This window comes from Panthera leo, chromosome D1 (assembly GCF_018350215.1).
Source record: "Panthera leo isolate Ple1 chromosome D1, P.leo_Ple1_pat1.1, whole genome shotgun sequence".
Lineage (NCBI taxonomy): Eukaryota > Metazoa > Chordata > Mammalia > Carnivora > Felidae > Panthera > Panthera leo.
In genome coordinates, this window is record NC_056688.1 from 64,963,741 (window position 1) to 64,989,967 (window position 26,227).

Genomic DNA, 26,227 nt, shown 5'->3' on the forward strand with positions numbered 1-26,227 from the left:
CACCTCACTCTGCCTCCAGATTTTACTCCCTTAGGACAGAATCTACAGTATCTATTTAATAGATTCAATTACTTCAGGCTCCTGAGATCTTCCAACTTGATTTTGATTGCTTTAAGGTGTCAGATAATTTGGGAATGGGGGAAAGCAGCCTCAAATTCTTGAAGGGAAAATCTTCTAGGCTCTAGTCATCACCAAAGTGGCAGCTGCTGATGGAAGTCTGGGGAACATGGTCTGGATGGTGGGACCAGCCTCTTGTTGCTGGGCAGGGCTCCGTCCTCCAGTCCTACAGGACAGAGGCCCTCAGGGTAGTGCTTTGTTTGGCCTCCAAGGCAAGGACCAGTCCCTTTCTGCTGACCTTCCTGGGAGCCTGATCAGCGGAACCGAGGCCTATGCCAAATGTCCCAGCAGGCAAGGAAACAGCCCTGCTTTCTGCCCCCTTGCACTCACTCTGAGGTGATTTCTTTTGTCTGCCCTCTGTCCCCTGTGACAGGGATAGCTCTTGGAGGTTGATAAATAATCAGAGGTCACAGCCTTCAGAGAGTGTCAATGCTGTACCAGACAGAGATGGATCTAACCTGTCGTGCGCTCCAGAAACCAGAAGAAAGAGGCTGGGTGTGCATCCATGTGCACTGCACGAACGGTGATAGGGAGGAAGGAGGCGAAAGGCAAGGGCTGTGGACCCAGACTGCTATGTGTGAATCCTAGCTTCACTGTTGAATAGCTCTATGGCTTTGGGCAAGATCTTTGCCTTCTGTGTGCCCCAGTTTCTTCTGCTATAAAATGGGTATGATAATAGCATCTCCCTCCTGGGGTGGTTGTGAGGATGAAATCAGTTACAGTGTAGAGATAGCACCTGGAGCTCAGCAAATGCTCCACACATTTGGTTATTGTTTTTGTAGTTAATGGGCAAGGCCGCCAGGAGGAAAGCCTGGGAGAGTCCTGGGATGGGAAATCCTGGCCGTGGACCTAGGGCAGCAGGATGGGGCCCTCCTTCAGCGGAGCTGGTTCTTCTCATACTCTCCACCTCCAACACCCTGCCCCTCTCCCCGGTGTGGTGGAGTCACCACACAGACCCTCTTCTGGCATGGTTACCGGGGTGTGTGCGCTGCTGAATCCAGGGCGCACATGAGGACACCCACATGTAGTGGGAAGAAAGTGCCCCTCAGCAGACCGCTGCCAGATCACCTGTCCTCGCTTCCCTGCTTCTGTCAGCCGGCTGTGGATTCACTAGCCTTCACCTCATCATGCCACGGCTTGCTTTAAAGTTGGTGTGAGTCACAGCCAAGACTTCCTCAGCACTCAGAGACTTTAAGATGACCTTTGTTAATAAGTTTTTGCCTCCTTTTAAGTGTATCCCCTAGAAAGAGCTTTGGAAGACAGAGACCCTGGTTCTATTTCAGCTCCATCGCTTTGTAGCTTTCTGTCCTTGGGCATCTTAGCACTATTGAGGCTTTATTCTCCAGAAATAGAAATAAAACACTTGCCTCTCAAGGCTGTTGTGTAGCTTAAATAATATAAATTCATAAGGGTTGGGAATGCAATAGACGGTTTATGTTCTCCTTGACTGCTATAGCTTAGAGGGGAAAGACTACTGCTGCTAGGAAGCAGCTCCTTCACAGAAAACCAGAGGTTCCCCGGGGACCTGTGAGGGGGTGGGGAGGGTGGGGAAGTGGAAGGGGCCAAGAAGGGAAGGCCAGCCTCTAGAGTTTGGACCAGCGGGTTCCCTGGGACCTCTTCTGTTCCAGACCTCAATCCTTTCCGGCACCGAAGGATCCCCTCCCCTCCCCCATCCCTCTTCCCACCCCCGATCTGAGCAGCGGTTCCCATCTCTTAGCGGAGATAGGTATGCTAGGCAGGCAGGTAGGAGTTAGAATTATCTCGGCTTCACAGAGGAAGAAACTGACGCTCGGAGGTCTAGGGACCCGCCCAGCGGCTTTGGTCTTAGCCTCGGGTGGGCGCGGGCGCGGTCACGTGTGTGGAGCTGGAGCCCCGCGGCTCCCGGGAAGGCGCGGGGGCGGGGGCGTTCGCAACGCCAGCGCCGGCCCGGGGGTGGGGTCTCCGCCGGGGGGCGGGGCGGGGCGAGGGGGGAGGGGGCGGGCCGCCACGCAGCACTCCGGCGGTCGGCGCGGGACCGAGCCCCTTTAGCAGCGCCGGGCCGTGGGGGCCGGCCTCTCCCGCCTCTACGCGCGCGCACGCCGGTCCGCCCGCCCGCCGCGGCCCCGCGCACTCCGCCGCTTCGCCCGTCGCGCCGCGCAGGCAGCCGCTCGCCGAGCCCGCGGCCGGGGCCCTGGCGTGCAGCGCGGGCCTCGGAGGGGCCCAGCGCCCCGGCCCGGGAGGATGCGGCCCGGGGCGGCCCGGCAGCTGAGCAGGGTCCCCGCGCCGGCCCCCGCGGGCCCCGGCTTCCAGAGCCGCAGCCGCCGCCCCGCCCCCGGGAGACATGACTTCCAAGCCGCATTCCGACTGGATTCCCTACAGGTACGCGGGAGCCCGTCCCACCTCCCCTTCGGCTCCGGGACGCGGGCCCGGCCCACTACCCTCCAGCGCTGAGGGCGAGGGCGCCCTCCACCCCGACCCGGGGCGCAGGGCTCCCATATCCATCCCATCCAACACTGCGGGCGCGGGCTGGAGGCGCTGGGCCTTCCTATCCCAACTTTGGGCCCCGGGCGGACTGAACCTGGCTGCCCTGCTTCATCTCCCGTCCGCCGGGGTTGCTGAAAGGGTCCAGAGCTCTGGGCCTTTGTGGGCCCTTGTTCGGTCCGGCAGCGCCATGTGGCCGCCTGGGGAAGGAGCGCACTGCTCTAAGCCCCCTCCTAGGCCCAGCGCACCGGGTCACATGCCAGTGTAGCCGTGGACAGACCCCCCCGTACAAGCTGCAGGCATGCACCTTCCGTGAGTGCATCCAGCCAAAGATGCTCGTGTTGGTCGGTTCACACACTCAAAGCATGAATTCCTGGAGACAGTTATTCTGAACCAAGATCACCGGCTGCTCATATACACATGCACCCTGTACGTCTCCCCACACACTGATTCTTGGGCTCACACGGGTGTACTACTATCTGTGCACATACACATCCTGTATGGGACGATACCTGACACCTGCTACCCACTCACAGATACTACTCCTATCTTTCAGAGACTCAGAAATCCACTTGCTAACAGGTCCATACCTGGACTCACACCAACTCACAATACATAGAACTGCCTTTACATGCATAAGAACACTCATGAAAACACAGCACAGCCACCCTGTGTTCCCAGACTCTGGTCTGTCCCAAGGACAGCTGGGCTTTGCTACTTGTGTGGAGGTCCGGGTGGGGAAGGAGTGTGGGGGGTTTCACACAGGTGCAGGCCTTTCCCCCATGCACTCCATTCTCTCCCTTACCACTGGAATAGATCTCATCGTCATGGCAGCGCCAGATCCTTGGCCACCTATTGGCTCCTGGTTGCCATGGGCTACGGGGCTGTCTCTAGGCCTCCCAGAGAGGCATGTGTGTAAAATAGGTGCTGGACTGCTAGGGTCCACTATGTTAGTGTCTGCTTAGGTGCACAGGCCTGTGGGTTGTAGGAACAGACCCTCAGGACCCGCCTTGTAGCAGCCAGCTCTTGGGGAGGGACGGACCTGAGTCCAGTCACTGATAGGAAATACTTCTGACCGAGCTCTTCTATAGTCTGTCCAGACAGCATCCAAAATGGAAACCAGCTGAAGCCGCCTGAGGCTTGTTAAAAGCAGATCCTTCTGCAAACGAGCACCTGTCAACTGGCCTGGGGATTCAGGGTTTCTCTTAAGAACTGTTGTCTCTAATCTCAGCTCCTTTGGGGGCTTTAGGGTTTCCCAAGTTAGAATTTGTGGGTGCTCCTCCCACCGACATACCCACGTGCACACATACACAAGTCACTCCTAGGATTTCCTGAAGACAATGCAGTCACACCTCAGAGTCTCCCATATATCAGGGAGATATTTCTATCAGGAAACTGGGGCTTTGCTGACTCAGAAGAGCTGCTACCCTACACTGGGCATCCAGGCTAGGGGCACAGGTAGTTTCTGGAACATCCTGGCTTTCTTGACACACCTGTACTGAGGGGGTGCAGCCACAAGGAGTATCCTTAACCTTTTCTAGCCACCCAGCAGAGGTGCCTGGGGTAGTGCCTGTGGGCTGAGTGGCCTCCAGTGCTGTGGGAGTACGAGTATGGAGGAGCAGGTGGCAGGTGGTGGCCACAGACTAACTTCGGAGGGAGGGAAGGGACAGCACTTACAGACACGACGGTGTGGTTAGGGTCTGGCCGACTGGGGGCCGGGCCAGATCGTGGTTCAAGGAAGCCTCTCCCAAGAGCCAAAGACCAAAGCAATGCATAGAGTAAGTGCATAGGTCTTAGAGAAAGTCTGTCTCAAATAGGGGAGACTTAATCCTGCCCCTAGGAAAGGGGGCCCTGGAGAAGTGGGGTTGTCTCTGGGAAGTGGCATTGTCCTCCAGCAATCCCCAGGGCACTGGCATCCTTCGAGGAGTGAGTTGGCACTTATTCCAGCCCAGGTCCAACCACTCCATTGCCCATCCCCTTCTTGGGCCCGCACACTGCACCTGGAGCACAGAATCTTATCACCCTGGCAGACTACCCCTGAGGAGCAGCTTGGCACCCTTGTGGCCCTGCCTGCTTGCTGTCCCATTGCTCTGTCACCCCTGCCTTTTTGCTCTGTGGCCAAGAGGGTGGGTCTCAAGCTGGGAGCAGGCTATAGTCAGAAGTTGCCCGAATCTCTCGTGCCTTGTTGGGGTCTTTCTGAGCGTGCACCAAGCCTGGGACGGCACTGGACTTTGGGTGTAGACTTCCAGAATGGGGAGGCCTGGGCTGAGAGGAGGAGATGCAAATTGCCTCCTTGGGTTAACTGGGCTGCTGATTGCAGTTAAAGCCACATGCCTGTGTGATCACAGAAAACTGGGGCAGAAGACTGGCAAGGCAGTTTACTTGCAGATGAGGGGGATGGGCACGTGTGCACGCGCTTTGGTATGAGGCTTCCCCCTGATGTCACAGCATGTCAGAACTGGAATGTGTTATTTGGTTTGGGGGAGAGAAGCCGGTCGATTTCTTATTAGCTCTCCTGGTGGGGGTTTTATTCCCTCTGTGATGGTTGCACCTGCGTTCCCTAGGCCTGGCTCATTTTCTTCTAAGCGACGCCAGTTGGTGATAATCTTCTTAAGGGTAATTGTGGCCCAGTTTACAATGATTACGGATTAATCTCACATTCTGACTCAGAAGGGAGCCATTTAGTTTATAAAGTTGAACAATTAGAAGAGCGTTTTGCCTTTTGATATGTTTCTGTTATTACTACTAATAATTTCCACTTCTGCCATTTTCTGTCCGTCTATGTTGTTCTTGAGTATTAAATGCCCTTCATTCCTGACTTCACAGCCTTCGATGAGCTGCAGGTGGAGTATTCAGAGTGGGGCGTGCTGGCCAGCCCCTGTCCTCAGTGCTCTGTCCGCATGGTCGTGCAGCCGTTGTCTGGTGTGTCCCCAGCCAGGCCCTGAACTCCTGGAGAGCAGGGACCTCATCTGGTTCTTGGCTGTGTGCCTGGCATGAGCCAGCATAGACAAGATGCCTGCTGCTTTGAATCAAAGAGGCATCCCCAGATAGCTTTTAGGACTTCCCGGCTTTCCTGGCTCCACACCCAGGTTGTCAGCACACCCGAGGGATGTAGTACTCCCCTCTCAGAAAAAGGAATACTTCTGGAAGAGTGTGGGCCTAGGTTAGAGAATGAGAAGCTCGGCTGGAAGGGCCCTTGCTGTCCAGTCCTCAGTGCGAATGCTCTGTGCAGTAGCCTGCCATCAGATGGCTATGACCAGTAGAAAGTTCTTCCTTGGGGTGAGCCTCAGCATGCCTCTGGGTGTTCCCTCCTCTTGGCTCTTTTTGGGGTCCTCTCACCACTTCCTCACTACGCTTTCTGGAGAGTGGAATGGCCGCTGACCAAGCAAGACCTGACTCTTTCAGTTCTGCCTGTGTGGGGAGCCTCGGGGCGCCCTGGATGCCGTGGACTGCTGCTTCGCCTGTGGCAGCAGGAGCGAGGAGCAGAATCTCTCTCCACTCCCCGCCCAAACCCCCCTGGGAAGTCTTCCTGATGTTGCTTAGGGCAGAAGGAGAAGGAAACACAGGGGTGTAAGAGTGGACTTGGGGAGCAGGCATCCTGTTGGTACACTCAGATTGGTCTCTTCCCTCCTCCAGCACAGGCCTAGAGGCACCTGCAGCCTGCGGGGTGTGGCCTGTCCCACAGCAGTGGAGGGAGGCTGTTACTTCCTGGCCCGGGGCCGTGGCTGACCTTGAGTCCTCACAAAGCCTCCCCTCTCGGGGAATGGCTTTGGCTCACTGACTAGTCACCTTGAGGCCTCTGTAAACAGAACCCTGAAGTCTCATCAGGCTGATGTCAAGCCCTGTCTCCCCCATTCTGCCTGTGTCGGGAAGACCTAGGTTCGGGGACCCACATGTGAGACATGACCTTCTCCTGTTAGGTTTCTGTTAGTTAGACTCTGTTAGCTCTCCAGTGTCTTCTGAAGTCCTACTGTCTTTTTAAAAAGAAAAAAAAAATTTTTTTAATGTTTATTTTTGAGAGAGAGAGAGACATAATCCGAAGCAGGTTCCAGGGCCTGAGCTGTCAGCACAGAGCCCCAGGATCTGTAAGATCATGACCTGGGCCACCCACGTGCCCCTGAAGCCCTACTGTCTTAATGAACAGTTTAGTATCGCTTCTACTTTGCGTCATTTGAAGTCTGCTGAGAGGCCTGCCTTGTCTTTAGGTCATCAGTAAACATGCCAACCAGGGCAAGCAGGATGCTAGAAACCTTCTCTGACTATGGCATGCCCTATTGTTGCAAAGATCTTTGAGTGTCTGTCTTACTGGAGAAGCATGCCACTCACGTGGCTTCGTCGTGCCCGTGGGTGACCATCACTGGTCCCTTCGAGTCCGTGTGGAAGCCTGGCTGTGCTGTCCTCCCGTTTTCCCTGATAGGTCTGGGGGCATGTGCCCTGACTTGCCAGTGGCCTGGGCTTGCTCCTGGTGGTCACTGGGTCTTCTAGCTGCTCACTTGGCCTGTCCCGTGATCTTAACCTGGGGCCTACATAAGACTCGTTGATCTGCAGGCTATAATTTCTTCCCCCATCTGAACATAAGGCTGCATTTGCATACTTCCAGCAACTCTCCAATTTCTTTTTTGTTCTTTAGAGAGCACCAGCTGTGGCTCATGGTCCTCATTTGCATGGCTGAGCATTAGAATCACCTACGTTTCTTGTTTTAAAAGAGAGAGTGCGGTGAGGGATTGACTCTGGGGTAATTTCCCCAGCAGTTCTGAATTACCAAGTCAGGCCCTCGTGCCCATAGCAGTTTTAACGCACCTGCTAAGTTTGGGAATCAACGGTTGGAACGGAGAGGGTCCATCCGGGGAGGCTGGGACTCTTCTTCCTTCTGGGGCTCCCTCTGTTCCCAGCTGTACTGTTTCCATGATGTTCCAAGCAGCCACTAAGCAACGAAAGCACAGATCTGAATGTGCCGGGGTGGGGGTAGGGGAGTCTGGCATTGGGTACAGGGGTTGTGGCCTGGCCCCCTGGGTGGTCTTTCCTCCTCTGGTAGGCCATTTCCCTGATTCCCTGGGTCCGACAGGGGCAGTTTCCACTGTGATTGAGTGGAAGGAATGAGGGAGTAAAAGGGAAGAGTGAATTGGCCATGGAGTATGGGCCTGTCCCTGGGTAGCCTGGCCCCCAGGCCTCTGGTCAGCTCTGGTGGGTCAGCTGAGCATGTAGGGTGGCGTCTGAGATGAGAGGCAGGGAACCGGCTTCCTAAATGTGTTGTTCCTGTCTGGCCCTTCCATCCCATGGGAGAAGAAGTGCCCCCACTCTCATTTGTTGTCAAGCACGGTTTTCTCTCCAGATATCTGTTGGGCATCTCGGAGGGAAGCAAGAGGGTATGGAGGGGCTCTCCTTGGAAGGTGAAGGGGCCACCTTGTTGGTCCTGGGCAGAGTGGATGGATTGATGGACACCGCAGCCTGGGTTTCTCTGACCCTCATGAGCCAGTGTGGCTCATGGTCCTCATTTGCATGGCTGATCATTAGCATCACTTACGTCTCTTGTTTTAAAAGCAAGGGTGAGGTGAGGGATTGACTCTGGGGTAATTTCCCCAGCAGTCCTGGATTGCCAAGTCAGGCCCCAGTGCCCATAGCAATTTTATGGTGCTTTCCTGGGTCTCCCTGGTCTCGTCCCCAGCAGGAGAAGCCTGTAATGAAGGAGCCACTAGGGTCAGCTGGAGGCCCCATCCATCAGTGTCCTGTCTCCTGTCCGAGGCTCCTGGCGGGGCTGCAGCTGGCAGCCTGGGCTTGGCAGTGGTTCCATAATTGGAGCCCGAATTGTTAAAAAGCCATTACTGTCTCCTCTGTGGTTATCATTTAATGCTGCCTAGAATAGTGCCCATCAGAGGCAGTGTCAGTGAGAAAGGAAGGTGCTGAAGCGGGAGCTGAGAGGCAGGGCTGTCTGGAGGGGTGGGGCCCGGGCCTGCTGAGGAGGTGAGAGGGGTTTCCTTGACTCCCTGGAGACAGCCATCCTTGTTGTCATTGTGCTCCTCAGCAGCTGGGGTTTGCGGGGATTCCGTTATCCACCAGGGACGGGTGTCATGTGCCCCGGATACATTGCGGCTAGGCAGTGCAAGCCTATCCCTGCTGGGGGACCGTGGTTTGCCTCGTGCCTTTGTGGCTTTCCTAGAAACAGTGCTGTGCCAGGAGCTTGTTCACTGTACCTGCTGCTGCCTGCTGTCGGAGCCACTCCATGTAGGTGCATTAATTGCCGGCCCTCCTGGGTGGGTCTTGCTCAGCCAGGCACGTTGTGACTCACCGGGCACAAGTTGCTTCTCCCAACTGCCGCCCCCAGCCTGCATGTACCCGCCCCCCGCCCCCACGGCTGCTCCAACAGGCATGGTGGATGGCTCTCTAGGCACCTCCAGGCCGAGTTTCTGGAATCTTTTCAGAAGCCTACCCCTAGTTCATCCATCTTTCTGTTCATCCGTCCGTCTCCGGTGGTGAAGTCCATTCTGCTTATAATCTTATCACTGTTGCTAAAGCTGCTAAAGCCTGCAGCTCTTCATCTTTCTCCTCCATCAGGGAAAGGAGATGGGGCCAGAGGAAGAGCAAGGCAGCTTCCTTACCTGGGTGTGACTATAGAATGACCATGGCAGTGGACAGTAGCCTGGGGTAGGAATGTACCCTCCTGCACGGATAAGGACATTAGAGGCACTGGGCAGCAAGGCCACCATGGCTGGAGCCACCTTTTGTCCATCCGGCTGCCAGTGTGACCCAGCAGTTCTGGAGGTGGCTTTGCTAATGTCAGCTTAACTCTCAGATGGATGTCCCCTTTTCTTTAAAAAAAAAAATTTTTTTTTAATGTTTATTCTTGAGACAGAGACAGAGCATGAACAGGAGAGGGGCAGAGAGAGAGGGAGACACAGAATCTGAAACAGGCTCCAGGCTCTGAGCTGTCAGCACAGAGCCCGACGCAGGGCTCGAACCCACAAACTGTGAGATCATGACCTGAGCCAAAGTCGGACTCTCAACTGACTGAGCCACCCAGGTGCCCCTGAATGTCCCCTTTTCTAAATGACCCTAGATTTTAGTGTCAGCACCATGGGAGGCATCTTCATTGCCCTGCTCAGCAAGCCCAGTGCCAGGATGACCCAGATGAGTGCCCCCTGCCCTGCCCTGTGAAAGTACGAGCGACTTGCATCATCCCAGCAAGCCATGAGACCGCCTCTCCTGCTGCCTGCTGGAGCTGGCAGTCTGGCAGAGGTGACACGGGTGCCTGTAACCAGGCCACTGGCACGTGACTGAGATTACAGGCCGCCCCGTGTGCACCCAGGCACAGAGCTTGGCAAGCAGAGCATGGGTGAATTTCAGGCCCGGTCGCTTCTGTCAGCCAGGTGCCACATGGAGTCCAGACTGCAGTCTCCATCTGTATCTGGCAAGTTATAATTGAATATGCATTGCTCGTGCAGCAGCCCAGGGTAGACAGTGGTGTTTGTGGACTGACCTGTTGAAGTCTGTGGGAGCAGACGCTTTGCCTTGGTGTTATTCAGTCAGACCACTGACTTAGGTGGAGAGACCAGTGGCAGAGATGTAGCCTCTCAGACCTGGCAGGGTCCCCAGGCATCTTGCTCACTCTAGTACTGTCATCCTTTCTTCAAGACCCTTGCTGCCACTCTCCCATCATGCCTGATTTCTCTGATGGGGCACTCACTGGCCCAGACAGCTTGCGTTTTTAGGAGCTGCTTCCCTGTCCTCGGCCCTGGCAATGCCTTCAGGGAGTCCCACATGCAGCTCTAGAGTATTTTAGGTGGACTGAGCCCTTGACTTCGAGCATGTCTGTTTAGTAGTGTTTTCTCTTGTGCTCTGGCAGCCAAGGATTTTGGTGAATAAGGCTGTGCATGGCCCCAGATCACAGTTGGGGCTCCTCTTGAGTGTATAGCAGTCCATGGGTATCAGGAAAGGCCTTCAAGTAGGTAGGACAGCTGCCAGTTAAAAACATGCAGTCGTTATAGGTTGTGGCCAGGGAGGTGTGTGCGTAAAGCCAGAGGTGGGCAGTGAGCTGTGTAATCCATGGACTTCCTGCCCCCCCCCCCCCCCCCCCCCCCCCCCCCCCCGGGCCGGCTGCCCCAGCACATGGATGCACAGGTAGTTTGAGCTGAAGGGTCCTTTCAAGTCAATGACTCGTCCAGCTAGAAAGAGTTGCTGTTGTCAGGAGGAGGTGGAAATGGCTTTACCTTGTCTGTGGGGCGACTTGACCTCATCTTTCCCCCTTACATGCACACTGTACTCACCTGCACACAAGCACACCCACTTCTTACGCAGGTGTTTACATGCATTGATATCCAGGTATGTGCTTATCCACGTAGATGTACTCCTATATTTGCACACATCCCAGTGTGTTCACATGCATGAGATACTATCACTTAGAGCTTCACACACAGACCTGATGCACTCAGGCAAGCCTGTGCAGGTGCCCACACAGGTCTGGTTCAGGGGTAGGCTCCAGCATAACTGGGCCAGGGCAGCCTGGGGATTCCCAGGGCTCAGATCCTCAGGCTCCAATCTTACCCCTTAACCTTGGCTTTTATAGAATTTGGGCTTGGGTCTCATGTATGTGTCTTGGACGAGAAGGAAGGCTAAGTGGTTGGAGCTTGCTGATTATGCTTACCTTCCTGGGAGCCAGGTCTGGTGTATGTGAGGTGATGCTACCTGTTCTAAGACCTTAGGGACTCAAGGATTTGATGCCCTGGTGCCCCCTGTGCCATATTGGCGCCATATTGGCTGGTTGCTGGGCTATGCGCTGACATGCTGTGTCTGTTTGCAGACATGCCCACCCAGCCCTGCCCTAAGGGACTGGTTGGTGTTTTAGCTTCACTCTCCCAAATGAGGGGACCCTCAACCCTCTTTAAGTGGGGAAGGGGAGTGGGCAGTGTTAGCACCTCCATTCTGCCACCCGGAAAGCCAGGAGTTTGAACAGAAGGGGAAGGTGTCTGCCCCAGAGGATCCAGCCTCCTCCAGAAAGGATGGAAAGAGAGGGGAAGAGCTGGTGAGATCCGAGAGGCACCTGGAACGGGCGGGCGCCTGACTCTGAAGCCCAGCCTTGGGCCCGGCTTCTGCCTGGTGCCTTGGGACAGGTTTCCTGGATCTCCGGCATGTTCCTGCTCATGGCCGCAAAGGGAAAGTCTCCTCCTGTACTTACTGGGGCCAGGCTGACTAGGAATTCCTTAAATCAGCAGGGATCCCAGCAGGAGAAAGCTCTAAAGTGGCTAAAATATGGCTCACACCTTTTTGTCTGGAGCCAATTTCCAGAGGGTGGCTCCACCCTTCCTCCCTCTCCTATGTACCCAGGAGTCATGACAGGAGGGGTTTAAAGAACGCAGATGTGCTGGGGGTGGGCTCTGGGCTCCATCCTGGCACGTGGTAGGCAGGCCCTGAGTGCCGCTCTCTCCCTCTGCAGTGTCTTAGATGATGAGGGCAGCAACCTGAGGCAGCAGAAGCTTGACCGGCAGGTGAGTGGGGCTGGGGCCAGGTGGAGGCATGGTCAACATTTGCCGTCTTGGCCTGAGTCTCCAAGGGTGGGGAGGGAGGACTGTCTCCCTTCCTGGGGTGGCTCTGTCTGGGGAGGAGGAGGCTCTCACAGAAGACAGGCAAGCCCTCTCTGCCAGCTCAGCATTAGCATTGCCCCAGAACCCAGGGCTTCTGTGGGATAGGCAGCTGGACCACTGCAGGTGGAACCCTGGACATCTGTGCTGGGGTCCTGCCAGGGCAACTCCCCGGGCTCACTTTTGCCTCCTTTTCCTGGACCCTGAGTCTCAAGGTACCTTGGTCCGGAGTGCGCTGTGGATCCCATCGCAACCTCTAGAACTGAGCTGAGTGAGCAGGGCCTTCTCTTTGATCCCAGTTGGGAGCCTGCCCTCTGGGCGGAAGTGATAGGCTGCCCTCTCAGGGCCTGCCAACATCCCTGCCTGTCCGGTGCCTCTGTAGCGGGCCCTGCTGGAGCAGAAGCAGAAGAAGAAGCGTCAGGAACCCCTGATGGTGCAGGCCAACGCGGATGGGCGGCCCCGGAGCCGGCGGGCCCGGCAGTCGGAGGAGCAGGCCCCCCTGGTGGAGTCCTACCTCAGCAGCAGTGGCAGCACCAGCTACCAAGGTATCTGCCCTTGGGTCAGCCTGCGCAGGCCCCTGTGCTGTGGCTTCATACCCTGGCTTTGCTTTGGGGAGCCCCTCAGGGACTTTCTGCCTGCCTGCGCAGGCGAGGGGCTCACCCCATCAGGGTGTGCTCAGGCTGGTTGCGGCTCCCAGCTCAGGTGGAGGGAGGCGGGCCGAGGGAGGCTGGGGCCTGGAGCCTGGGGCCCCTGCATGTGCTCAGGCATCTTGAGGCTTTGGGAGTCTCGTAAGTCACTGCCATGCAGCTGTTTCAGCAGCTGTTTTCTTGAGTACAGATTGTGTGCCCGGGGCAGGGCCAGGCCCGCAGAAGGACGGCAGCCCTTCCGGAGGGAGTGTGCCTCCCATGTGACAAGACACAGCTTCTGGTCGCACCACCATAGGTCACCTGCTCACTTGTGACTGTGAGCAAGTCATTTCCCCTCTCTGGGTCTGTTTTCTCCCATTGCAAAGTGAGGATAATTCTGTTTCTCGGGGCTTTGAAACATTAAAGCGGCCATGGTGTGTTCCACAGTAGTCCAGTCTGCTGAGTGCTGTTCTCTGCTGAGACTCGAGACCAGGCTGCGTGCCTCCTGCTGCCCGGGAGGGCCAGTGTTTGCCCAGCTCTGAGCAGCGGGCAGGGCCCCAGGAGGCGGCCGTACAGGTGACTGGCTGGCCTGGGCTGGGGATGTCCTAGAGTACCTGCCACCCCCACCTGCGGCCCTAGCTGTCTCCCGCCCTGCCCTCTGCTGGCTCTTGGTGTTAAGTACAATGGGATCGTTTCCAGAGGATGATTGGGGAGTTTGACGTAAATCAGAAGTGTTTATCCCAGCAAGTGGTTTTTGATTTATTGGCCATGCTCGTTCTTGTTAAGTATTTGTTTCTTAAATATATTTTGAGGGCTTGGTTTATGTTAAGCTCTGGATTAGAGGCTGAGGGTCCTGGGTAAGCACAAAACAGGTGTGGTCTCTGTTCACGCATGAACCTTAAGGTCTCGGAGGGCAGAGAGAGTTAAACAGATAGTCACAGGTGTATTTTGCAGAAAGAAACCAGGCTCTGGGAGTGAATGGCAGAGAGCCTACTCCCAGACTGGGGTCAGGGAAAGCATCCCTGAGGAGGGCACAGGTTGAGTGGGAGTTCAGTTGGGGTTAGGGGACACTCAATAGTGAGGGCAGTTCAGGCAGCTGGAGCAAGGCTTCTGTGGCAAGAGGGAGGACCGGGTGCACAAGGCACTGAAAGAGCCTGGTGTGGCTGGGACTTGGGTCTCCTGAGAAGTGAGGAGTGTGAGATTAAGGCCAAGGCCAAGTGGAGGGGAGCTGGAGGGGCCAGACTCACAAGAGAATGTTGGTCATTTTCATGTTCTGAGCATTGAGAAGTCATTCAGGGACTTTGAGCAGGTTGGGGTCCTGATGTGTGGAGACCGTGGAGGCCATCCAGCTGTGATCCTTGTGAGGCCTCTCTGTCAGTGTGTGCAACTCTTCATGTCCCAGACTTATTCTCCTGCCTTGGGGGTGCTCCAGCATCCAGGCTCCTGTGGACTTGTCCTGTGAGGGCCAGCGCAGGCTCCCCGCCGTGCTTGTCCTGCTAGTTCTGGGCTCTTCTAGGAGATGCAGCCTTTTCTGTCTTCACCATTTTCAGTGACCCACATTCTCCCGGATCTTCTCCCTCCCCCTGCCCAGGCTCAGAATGTTTGCTGGCCCAGAGACTGACTGCAGTGCTTCTTGATGGATCATGGTGTGGGCCAGCTTGCTGTGACTTTATCACACTGGAGTGGGGGTGCCACCTCCTTCCGGCCCAGCCTGCCCTGGGCCCCTGTGCCTTGTCAAGATGGGTGGTTCAGAGGCCCCGGTGGGGCTCAGGTGGTGGTGCAGCCCTGGGAAATGTTGTGCTGAGAAGTGAGTTCCACTTGGACCTCTGCTCTCACCTAGATCTCACCCATTGCTCTCTCTCTGGCTCTCTCCTGAGCAGTTCAAGAGGCCGACCCAGTTACCAGTGCACAGCTGGGAGCTGCCCGCCCAACAGCACCAGCCTCAGCCAAGAGAACCAAGGCAGCCGCAGCAGCAGGAGGCCAGGGCGGGGCCTCTAGGAAGGAGAAGAAGGGGAAGCACAAAGGTTGGCTTGCCTCCACTACAGCCCTCCTCAGGAGGCCTGGCTCCCACTGAAGGGTTGGGGGGAGGCTTCTCCTCCAGACTTGGAGGTAAGGGACAGGGCGGGAGGCCTCCACAAAGGCCCAGAATGGCACTCAGGCCCCCACCCAGCTGGCTCACAGGCTTCGTCTAGCTCATGGGGTTCCTGCGCTGGCCTGTGGGTGTGGGCAAGCGCTGCCTGCTGCCAGAAGTGACGTGCATCTCGGCTGGGTCAGGCCTGGGAAGTCCCTCCCTCACCTGGCCCCAGTGCCTGCCTGGCCAGCTGCCTGTGTCCTGCCCCAGGACGCTCCCTGCAGCAGGTGTCACAGCCTCCCGGGCCACCTGCCCATCCTTGTGCAGCGCTCATGGTTGCCCTGTGGGCTTCCTCCACTCTCTGCTCAAGTCCTGACTCCACCCTCCGGGCCCACAAACCAGTCTGTTCTCTGTGCTCCTCTCTCTCCAGAAAAGATCCCCAGAGATCGAGGACAGTTTTATACTGGCTCCTGCCACGAGTCCTGTCTCTGCTGGCTAGACACTCTGTGTCCTCAACCCTTGGGCAGGGGCCAGTGATTGCCAGGCCTGTGGGCCATGGTTGGACAGTGGTGTGTCCGGGTTCCTAGGCTTCTGGAGCTGACAGCATTTGGCGCACAGCCCAACCAGGCAGGGCAGCTGCCACCTGTGTGGGCCAGGTCTTCTGTTACTTGGGCACCTGGGGCTGGGTGATGTGGGACGGGAGATCTTCCATGTAGGAAAGCGAGTGTATGCCAAACCCCACCTTTTTCAGGAGGCCCCATATGTTTCAAATGATGTCTATGAGTTACTGTGTGTGTGTGTGTGTGTGTGTGTGTGTGTGTGTGTGTGTGTGTGAGAGAGAGAGAGAGAGAGAGAGAGAGAGAGCGCGCGCGCGCATGAGTGAGCGAGCAGCACGGGTGTGTGTGTGTTGGAGAGAGAGAGAGAGAGAGAGAGAGAGATCAGCACTGGTAACCAGGAGCTGGTCACGTCTGTGAACGAGTGGTGGCCTTGGGTCTGGTCGCAATCGATCTTTGTTCTCCATCTTGTCCTTTTCACTGTGCAGTTGGTTTTGTAGATGGCTGCTTTTCCATAGGGATGTGAAGCATTTCAAACCAACCCTCGGCAGCTAACTTGGGGGAACAGCAGAAGAAACGAAGTCCATGTCCCTTCGTAGCTTACCGATCATTAAGAGGCTGGCAGCAATCATTAGTTTTTTTTTAAAGATCAGTTTTGCAAATAAAGTTTTGCAGAGAGTCTCCCCACTCATCCCTCACCCACTTTAAGGATGTCTGAGAATCCAGACTCTCCCTCCCCCCGAATCCCCACGGAACTCAGGAGTGTCCGTGGCCTGCAGGCACCAGCGGGCCAGCAGCACTGGCAGAAGACAAGTGTGAGGCCCGAGGCCCGGTGCAGATCCTGACTGTGGGCCAGTCAGACCACGCCCAGGACGCAGGGGAGACGGCAGCTGGTGGGGGCGCACAGCCCAGCGGGCAGGACCTCCGTGCCACGATGCAGAGGAAGGGTGAGCCCTGTGGGGTTTCAGTGACACCCCCGAAGCTCAGTCCCAGGTTCATAGATGTACCTTTCTGGAGGAGCATGGTCCTCCTGTGTCTGTTGCGGTCCCTCCTAGGCCCTGGTAGGGGGGCGCAGTTGGATACCAATGAGAAACTTGGGTGTAGGGGCCCCTAATAAGGCCAAGTTAAGGGAAATAGATGTGAACTGGAGTGAGCAACCTGTCCACAGCCCAGCCCTCTCTCCCTACTTCCATCTCCTGTCCCCAGGGAGGTCCGGGTTTGGAGACAGATTTCCTTTCCCTTTGGTTCCTTTGAAAAAGCTCCTTTTGCACATTGTTTCCCCTGTACCTGCTCAGCTCGGGGAGCAGAGCCAGAATGCCAAGAGGCAGGGCACATCCTCCCGGGAAACCTGCTGCCCAGAGTTGCACCTCCGTGAGCCCTGCCTGAGGGAGTCCCTGGCACACGGTGGTAGAGGGAAGCCTGGCAGTGCCACATGCTCCAACAAGTCAGATCAGGGCCGGCTTCCTGGAGAAAGGGCCACTGAGGCAGCGTGAGGCTGGGGACAGCATTCCAGGTGGGGAGCAATGCGTAGACAGAAGGCCGCAGACAGGCTGGGAGGGGAGTCGGCAGCCCCTGCACATCAGGCTGGGTGAGGAACTGGGCCTCCCCCAAGCAGATGCCATTGCCTGTGCCAGCTGAGACCTCTGGTGGTCATGAAGGCCTCCTGCACAGGGTCAGCTCTGCTCAGGTCTCACTACCCAGGAGTTGGGCACTGTGACTGGGGGTTTGGGGGAAACTCATGGGGGGACTGAGCTAAAGCTGGGGCGGGGTCACACACTGTGAGCATCCCCAGCTCACGCATGCACTTGAGAGAATGTGTCCTTGCGTATATTTGGGTGTGTGTGTGTACCCACGTGTGTACGTATGGCTGTATGTGTACGGGTGGCTCAGTGCTTCTGCACAGGTGTTTGTCCAGGGGTGTATATGTGACCCCTTGGCCCTGCCTGCTCCCCTGCCTGGCCCAGGTGTCTCTAGCAGCATGAGCTTTGAAGAGGAAGAGGAGGATGAGGACGAGAATAGCTCCAGTTCTTCCCAGCTAAACAGCAACACCCGCCCCAGCTCTGCTACCAGCAGGAAGTCTGTCAGGGTGAGGCACTCTCCTGCCCAGCAGGGGTGTGGACGGCAGTCTTCGGAGGGTGATCATCCGAGCTACAGGGGAACGGGTGTGAAGAAATGATAGTTGGCCCTCCTGGGACTAGGCCTAGGTGCCCACCAGGAGCTTCTCTGGGCCGGGGCTCTTCTGTCCTCCTATCCTGCCTCCTCCCCAGTCAGGCCAGGAGCAGGGGGCGGAGGGGGCGGGGCTCGAGTTGGACAGGATGGCCCTGAGAACCTTCCCACATCCTCCGTCTCCACCCTCAGGACAGCTGAGGTGGGAGAAGGGCTGAGGTGCTAGCTGCTGACCCCAGGGCCAGCATGGCCAGGCCCATGTCCCAAGGACCTTGCCCCAATTCCCACCACCACCACCTCAGAGGGCAGCTTTGGATCCCAGACTGCCAACTGCAGCTGCTCTGGATCTCTGGGGCATCAGGCTCCTACTCTCTCTCTGGTAGGAGGCAGCCTCGGCCCCCAGCCCAACAGCCCCAGAACCCTCGGCGGATGTTGAGGTCCAGGATCTTGAGGAGTTTGCACTGAGGCCGGCCCCCCAAGGTATCACCATCAAGTGCCGCATCACGCGGGACAAGAAGGGGATGGACCGGGGGATGTACCCCACCTACTTCCTGCACCTGGACCGAGAGGATGGGAAGAAGGTGAGGTTGGCCTGCACCTGCAGTTCTGCTGGGGGATGGCCTGAGGTCCCGGGGCTGGGATGTGACCGGAAGCCTCAGATCCAACACTGACCTTTCAGTTCCCCCAAAGGGACAGAAGCCTCAATACCTGGTCGGTGCGTACCTTTGTGTCTGCTGGTGCACATGTGTGCGTGCACACACATATGTTCAGGAGCTGACGCAAGGGAGAGTCGTGTGTGTGAGGGGCACCCGTAATTGTGACCAGAGGCTGGGCCTGGAACGTGACTTTGCTCCATTCCCCAAGGTGTTCCTCTTGGCGGGAAGGAAGAGAAAGAAGAGTAAAACTTCCAATTACCTCATCTCTGTGGACCCAACAGACTTGTCTCGAGGAGGGGACAGCTACATCGGGAAACTGCGGTACTAGCGCTCCCCTGGGAAGCAGGCAGGGGTAGGAGGGAGGGGCAGGGCCAGACCCTGGACAGGCCATGTCTTGTCCCTGAAGGAGCTCTAGGTTAGGGGTCAGATCCGCTCATGGAATTCCGTCTGTCCATCAGATTCAACCACAGGCCCAGGTCTGTGCCAGTCTAGAGCCAGACTTGGGGATGGACCTTGCGCACCCTACCCTAAGCTGCTCCCAGGCGAGTGGGGCACAGGCCTGCCAAGAGTGGTGGATCAAAACCTCAGGAAGTCATTGAAGATGTAGGCCACCATGGAAGAGCTGCTGTGGCCCCATGGTCTGTGCTAGAGCCCTTGAGGGAAGAGAATGCAACCTTGGGATCGGAGAAGGGCTCTGAGCTAGGTCTTGGGGAATGTTTGCTGAGGAGCAGAGTGCCAGATCGGGGAAACAGAAGTCAAGCTTAGAGATGAGGAGGTAATGCTGGAGATGGGGCTGGACCAACACCATGGGCTGGATGGGACAGAGGAGTTCATCTGTGATATCCACTCTCTACAGGATGTTGAGTCCCCTTTACAGTCTTGCCACATGCCGTTGTGCTTGCTCACCTCCCATGAGAGGAGCACTCCTGTTCCTTGAGGGAAACTTGTGGATCCCAGATTTACCTCCTGGAATTTCTTTCACTGAACTAAGATGCCCTTTGATTCTCTTCAGAGCAAATCCAGGCCTTGTGCCCATGATCAAACTTGGGGATTCAGTGAGCAGGGTCCCCCCCACCCAGGTCTGTTCCTGGCTCAATCCAGTATGTCCTGCAGGCTCCTCATGGGACAGACTGAGCTTTTCCCTGCCATAGGGCAGAAGGTGCATGATCCTTTATCGATTGCCTGTCCTTCAGGTCTAACCTCATGGGCACTAAGTTCACCGTTTATGACAATGGAGTCAACCCTCAGAAGGCATCATCCTCTACTTTGGAAAGTGGAGCCTTGCGTCAGGAGTTGGCAGCCGTGTGCTATGTGAGTCCTGCATTCCTGGCCTCTAGTCTCCAAGTTAGACATGACACTGAGGACTTGCCCAACCTGTGGGCTTTCCCATCTTGCTTTGTGAGTAGACAAAACTGTACAGAGTTGGGCTGCTCTCTGTTGGAGTGGCCCCTGCCTGTCTTCAGAGCTCAGACCACAGATGGCCATCTGGCCGGGGAGCCTTGGGAACCAGGTGAGCTCTATATAGCCCAGCCTGGGAGCCTCCGGGAAAGGAGACAGGAGGTCTGGGTCATCCCTTATGTCTTCCCTTTGGTATGTAGGCCCTCATGGACTACAAGGCTCTTGGCATAATCATCTCACTGAATGTACAACCTAAGAGCTCAGTCTTCTATTTTTTATCATATAGATGAAACTGAAGCTCAGAGGTTGGGTCACTTGTCAGTGTCCTATAGATTCTAAATGACCAAACTGGAATACAAATACAGGGGATTTGTCTCCATTTTAAAATGGGGGATTGGTATCCCCTTCACCTGGGCATGGATACTTCTAAGGCGGCCAGTCTGGGAGCTCCGTAGCTGTTTTGTATGGTCCTGTGCTGCCACCTGCTGGTCACCTTTGGGGAGGCAGCCCAAAACTCCAAATGCTTTCTGAGCCCCAGCTGTGTTGCAGGTACTGTTTGAGGCACTGAAGATACAATAGTGAAGAAGAGAGATGTAAATTTATACCTTAAACCTCTGGTAGGGGAGACAAGCTATAAAATATATAAACAAAATAAATAATGTTCCTGATGAATGTGAAGAGGAAACAGCAAAGCAGGGAAGAGGGATATGAAATATTAGGTGTGTGTAAGCTTTTAGGAAGGATGGTAGGGAGGGTCTCCCTGAGGTAGCACTTGGGTAAAGCCCGGAAGGAAGTTGGAGCCAGCCATGTAGGTGTAGGGGAGAACACAGCCAGTGCTAATGTCCTGAGTGACTGGCATGTATGGGGAGTAGCAAGGAGGGCAGAGTGAGTGCAGAGGAGAGCAAATGGTGTGGAGAGGAAAGTGATGGGGCCATACCATGTGAGGCCTTGCGGTCAGGGTAAGGCCTTCAGCTTTTAATGTGAATGAACAGTGGAGGCAAAGCATGGGACTTGACTGCTTGCTGCTGTGTGAAAAGATGGGGGGCAGGGAAGGTTGGAAACAAGGAATCCAGATAAAGGTTATTACTGTCATCTTGGTGAGATGTGATGCTGGTAGCAAGTGGTTGAGTTCTGGATATAATTTGAAGGTCGAGTTGACAGCATTTGCTGATGGATTAGAAGTGGGTTGTGAGTGAGAGAGAGGAGTCAAGAATGAACAAATGGAAGAATTGAGAGACTGTAGGTGTTGCTGGTTTAGGCAGAGTGGAGATTGGGGAGCTTGGTTCTGCATGTGTCAAGTTTAGAGACGCCTGTTAGACATTCAAGTGGAGAGGCTGGAAACGAGCTCATCATCTTTATTCCCTCTCCCCACGCCCCTGCCATCTCTCTGTGAGGTAAGTAGAGTCCTCTCCAGTGTTGAGTTCTCGCTCTGTGTTTGTTTCCCAGGAGACAAACGTCTTAGGTTTCAAGGGGCCACGGAAGATGAGTGTGATTGTCCCAGGCATGAACATGGTTCATGAGAGAGTCTCCATCCGGCCCCGAAACGTGAGTCTCTGCCCACCCCTTCCCCATCATCCCAGCCTCTGCATGCACTTCTGTGGACAGAACTGTAGCTGGCTTGTGTCTGTGGAGGAGACACAGTGTAAGAAGCCCTGGAGGTCAAGGTGGAGGTCTAGGGAAATCTAAGAACCCCACCCCCAGGGCACATCCCTCTTCAGGGTGGTTGTGGTGCGGTGGCACAGGGCTGGGCCTGGCTCAGGAGAGGCTGCCTTCCCAGGAGCACGAGACGCTGCTAGCACGCTGGCAGAATAAGAACACGGAGAGTATCATTGAGCTGCAAAACAAGACGCCTGTCTGGAATGACGACACACAGTCCTACGTACTCAACTTCCACGGGCGCGTCACACAGGCCTCTGTGAAGAACTTCCAGATCATCCATGGCAATGACCGTGAGTGTTTCTGCCCTTACTCATTATCGTCCACGTGGTAGCCATGGCCTGTAGCTCAGGATTCACTCACCCAGCCCAGCCTTTACAGGCCAGAGCTTAAGGACGTGGGTCATACGGCTTAGGTCAGATGTCAAGAGCTCTCTAACCAGAATGACGGGGAGGCCCTTGGAAGAACCTTCTTTGGAGCCCTAACCCTAGTCAGCAGTCTCAGGTGTGGAAACACCCTCTGAATGGACTTTTTCTCTTCTGTCTTCTGGTTTTTTATATGTCTGTCTTTTTGTGTCATCTGCTCCCTCTTTCCCACCACTTCTCCCCCATTGGTCTGTGTTTTACCTCCTTTGGGATTTCCCTTGGCATCTCGGCTTCCTTCTCTTCCCGCTTCCTCATCTCTACTATCCCTGCTCTGTCCTCGCTCTCTGTGCACACTTGTGCCTGCCTCCAGCGGACTACATTGTGATGCAGTTTGGCCGTGTAGCAGAGGATGTGTTCACCATGGATTACAACTACCCACTGTGTGCGCTGCAGGCCTTCGCCATCGCCCTGTCCAGCTTCGACAGCAAGCTGGCCTGCGAGTAGAGGGCCTGCTTGTGCCCGTTGGGGTTGCCCAGCCTGGAATGGAGCTGCCTGCAGAGACAGCCCTGCCTACCCTCTGTACATAGGCCTCCTGCCAGATGAACCTTCTGTTCTCGGTGGCTCCCTGGCCCAGCCAGCTCAGACCCGCCTCCACTGCTGAGACAGAGGACTAGATGGGGGAGATGTGTGTGAATGGACCAGAATGAATTCTTCCTGCGCCCCAAGGGCCACACACACACACACCCCCAACTCTTGGGTTAGTATCCTGCTGCAATCATGTTTGCCAAGCTGGGTGGCCTCTTCAGCCTGAAGGTAGGAAGACGTGTAGAGGGAGAGGAAGCACAATGCAGGGCTCCTGTGGCCCAGCCATCCCCTTAGCCTAGGAGTCAGGGGACAACGGGTCCCCTATAGTGAAGGGCACAGTGTTTGTATGTGTGTGTTGGGTACATCAACTTTACACAGAAGGGCAAGGATCGGCTACCAAGTCCTTTGCTAACTACAGAAAGGCTTCTGGCTTCAGAAGGCCTCAGCCAGGCTGGGAGGAGTTATAGGGGTTTGGGAAAGGTGAGTGGCAGGACCTTGTCAGGACTGTAGGGGCCTGGCTGTGGGAGGTTTTCTCCATGTGCACAGAGACAGGCAGTAGGAGGCTGGGCCTCCAGGCCAGATGTCTTAGAGGATGGGGCCTGTAGGACACAGGTCCACGTGCAAGAGGTACACGGAAAGGCTCCCTGGACCAGGGCGATCTCGAGAGTTCTGTCAACTGCCGGAGGAGCTTTCTACTGAGCAGTTCCCACACAATCCCCAGTAAATGTGGACGGGGACCAGATTGTCAGCCTGAGTGCACACAGGTAGGCGGGCCTGGGACTCTAGTGGGCAGAGCACTACTCCTGAACCCTGGCATGCTCCGGGAAGAAATTCCAGCTCAGTGCTCTTAGCCGTGCTTCAGCTCCTCCTATGGTCAGTCTAGGTGTGGTTCTTCCTGGGGGGGAGTGGGGCAGGGTGAAGAAAGCAGGGAGTATACAAGAGCTCAGAGATGGCAGGGCCTTTAGAGATGAACTAGTAGTACTTTAGGTGAATCATAACAGGAATGGGACTTGCACTGGGTCACCTGGCTGGTTAGTGGCAAAGTTCAGCTCCCTTGATTTGTTCCTACCATCCCCCAAGAAACTGGTTCTCTGGCCTTCCTGGGACCCAGTCTGCATACTCTCACCCTTTTGTCTGGTTACAGAGACTGAAAGCTGGCTTTGTGGGTATCACTCTGATTGAGACTGGCTTGTGTTTGGCTCAGGGGGCAGGCCTTAGCAAGGCTGCTGCCCCTTTCTCTATTCGGGTGTGATGGGTGGGGCGTGAGTGTTCCAGGGCTGGGCCTGATCTCCCCCCTCCATCTAGTAGATGGGATGGCACCATCTACTCTGAAGACTTGGAAATGCTAAGCCAAGCCCTTACCTGTTTTGTCATTTACTCCCCCCCCCCCCCCCCCCCCCCAGCCCAGGCTACTTGCCCAGATGGAGGTCAGAAGTTAATGGGAAGCAAGCAGGAATAGCTTCTCCCTTCAGAGTAGGTCTGCTTGGAAAGGTGGTGTAGAAAATTTTTTTTTTTTAATAAGTCCTAACTACTCTAGTGAGGTTCTGTAGTGAGGGGGAGTTGTTCTGACCTAAGTGTAAGGTACTGAGTTCCTATTTCCTTCTAATCTAGGATTTCCTACATTGAGTGCTCATAGCAAGGGACACCTATTCTAGTGTGAATATGTGCGAGGCCCTTCCACTGGTCTAGTTTCTGGACCACTCTTGAGGGCACGAGACTTTTGTTTACCAGGGCTGATCCACTTCTTGATGAGGTACTGTGGGGCCCTCCTCCTTTCCATAGTTCTAGTTTGGCTCTTCTCCTCACTTTGGGAAGAGACCTGCTGACAGTTGGGATGATGAAAACTAGGTCTCCCAAGTCTGGGTCAAGCGGTGTCTCTGATTTTAAAGTAGAATGAGTTGTTTTAGATCCTAGGGAGGGGGGAATCCAGGTGGCCATGTGGAAAAGGTAGAAGCCCAGTGGCAAATGTGCAGGAGAGCAGGGTGGTTGGATAGTCGGGTGGGGTTGGGAACTTGGTGTGGCCTGGGGAAAAAAGCTGTGGTGAGCAGTGGGTGATGGGTGCTTGAGCTCCAGCCTCACAAGGTCTTTTCTTAAGGCCCCATTCCTGGTGATGCTGGGTTTCCCTGTCCACTCACCTCTCCATGGGCCCAAAGACTCAAAAAGCTGCCAGGGCCCCTGGAAACCATCTGGGCTCAGCATCTCCCACGGGAACAGCTCTTGCCCTTCATACCCTCTACGTACCTGGTCCTTGATGGGCAGGGGACTGGATGATGAAATGAGCAAGCCCTGAGGGTGGTGGGCAGCTGGGACCTTCGGCAGCTCCTCTGTACTGCTCCTGGGGCCAAACCCCAAAACTCTACTCCCTCTTCCCCCAAACAGCTCTTCTACAGAGCAGTGATGTTCACTTCCCCCCTCTTCTCCAAATCTAGCTTTTCTTTCCTTCTGGCTCCAAGGTGCTCTGTGTCTGTCTGTGTGTGTCTGTGTCTCTGTGTGTAACTGGGGAAAAGGGCAATCTGCAAATCACCAACTGAGGTTTCTTACTTCGATCATATTTCTAAGGATGAGTAGGAAAGGAATAAGGATGTTATCACCTGTGGATTTTTTTTTCATTTCATGCTCTTTGATCAGAAAGTAGACCTGGGAAAGTAGCAGCTCCTTCTCCCAGGGGTTCTGACTGGGAGGATACCATCCAAGAAATTTTAGTTTCAGTTTCATTTTGCATTACCTGAAGAAATTGGTGTGTTACATGCATGCTTTTGGATGAATCTGAACATACTCTAGTGAATGTGCCTTAAAAATCACGACACTAGTTTAGGAGGAGCAGGTAAGGTCCAGACTCATGCTGAGGACAGGCACTGGAAGCCAGCAAGTGTAATAATCACGAGCTAGAAGAGGACCTTCGGAGCCTGCATCCTTCAGTGACAAAAAAGGGCAGCAAAATTTAGAAGCAGAAGCTTGTCTTGGGTCTGGAAATACTTAGAGATAAATGCTCTGCCAGTTTACATTTAGAGGCAGTTCTAAATTTAATAAGCAGCAGTGAGGACTTCAAACCTAGTAAGTACATGCTTTCCTCACAGTGGGGTCTGCAGTGAGCCATGACCATGGCTCTGTTATGCAAGCACAAATGACATTTCTTATCTGGAGTCCCTGCTTTTCCCTTACTGGCCTTCCCTTTCTAGAATTCTTTGCTAAGCTATACCTGTGACCTCAGGATACCAGGTGGCCCTCAGAGCACACTTTTCCAGATAGCTTAAGGAGTCTGCGATCTTGTGCCCAGCAATGAACTATAGCAGCCCCCAGGAACAGGCCAAGGGATGGGCTCTTGTTTTGAGTTTACTGGTTACCTGTACCTCCAGTTTGCAATTCTGTCATCTCAGGATTAGGGGGAGGGAGAGGCAATACCCCAGAAGTACTGGGGATAGGTTTAATTTTCTGACCAAGTTGAGAGGCAAGTTGGCTTATAGAGAGCACTATTGCACTTAGTAGCTAGGTGATTCTGAGCAAAGCACGTTTTTCTAGGTGGTTTTCTCGTCTACAGCTGAGGAGGTTGGACTGTCCAAGCCTTCAGTAAGAGGGTGAATTAAAGTTGATCCCTGCTTTCATCACTACCTTTTCTGGCTCATCACTGTGCCTTTTTTCTTTCCTAAGAAACATGTCACACCCCTTTCTTCTCTTCTGTTTTCCTGTCCCTCTCCTTTTCCCCCCATCAAGGTCCAGGCAGAGCTACAGATAAGGCCAAGATCCAGAGTTTCTGAGAGAGTAATTCTGAGGGGCTTAGAAAGGGAAGCCCAACTCTGGCCTCATGAAGGCCAGAGTTACAAAGAGGACTTGGTCCGGATGGGTGGCACTTCTCTTGCTGGGAATATACATTTAGCCAGTTTTCATAATGCCTAGAATGTGTATGTCTGTTTGCACAAGATTGTCTTTTCCTATTCTGGAGTGGTCAGACATTTTTGTTCAAAATTATCTGGAGTTTTAGACAAACTTGCAAAACTGTGCTT

At 55.1% G+C, this 26,227-nt stretch overlaps 1 protein-coding gene across 2 annotated transcripts; it reads left to right on the forward strand.

Annotated features, from left to right (window-relative positions):
- The first annotated feature begins 2,410 nt into the window (after positions 1 to 2,410).
- On the forward strand, positions 2,411 to 23,598 carry TUB (TUB bipartite transcription factor). 2 transcript variants are annotated; one of them, XM_042906349.1, is made up of 12 exons: positions 2,411 to 2,475; positions 12,005 to 12,056; positions 12,532 to 12,694; positions 14,656 to 14,799; positions 16,180 to 16,347; positions 17,365 to 17,486; positions 17,950 to 18,147; positions 18,431 to 18,543; positions 19,416 to 19,533; positions 21,067 to 21,165; positions 21,398 to 21,569; positions 22,012 to 23,598. In XM_042906349.1, the coding sequence occupies exons 1-12, from the start codon at positions 2,438 to 2,440 to the stop codon at positions 22,143 to 22,145; spliced, it is 1,521 nt and encodes a 506-aa protein (XP_042762283.1). In that variant the 5' UTR covers positions 2,411 to 2,437; the 3' UTR covers positions 22,146 to 23,598. The 2 variants fall into 2 exon arrangements, with proteins under 2 accessions (XP_042762283.1, XP_042762284.1); XM_042906350.1 differs by lacking the exon at positions 16,180 to 16,347.
- Positions 23,599 to 26,227: the final 2,629 nt, after the last annotated feature.

Bases quoted from the DNA above. Each gene is read 5' to 3' on its own strand.
- TUB (XM_042906349.1), top strand. From the start codon at position 2,438: ATGACTTCCAAGCCGCATTCCGACTGGATTCCCTACAG. The intron at 14,800-16,179 runs GTTGGCTTGCCT...CGTGGCCTGCAG, and splicing joins GAAGAAGGGGAAGCACAAAG to GCACCAGCGGGCCAGCAGCA. The intron at 18,148-18,430 runs GTGAGGTTGGCC...CCATTCCCCAAG, and splicing joins ACCGAGAGGATGGGAAGAAG to GTGTTCCTCTTGGCGGGAAG.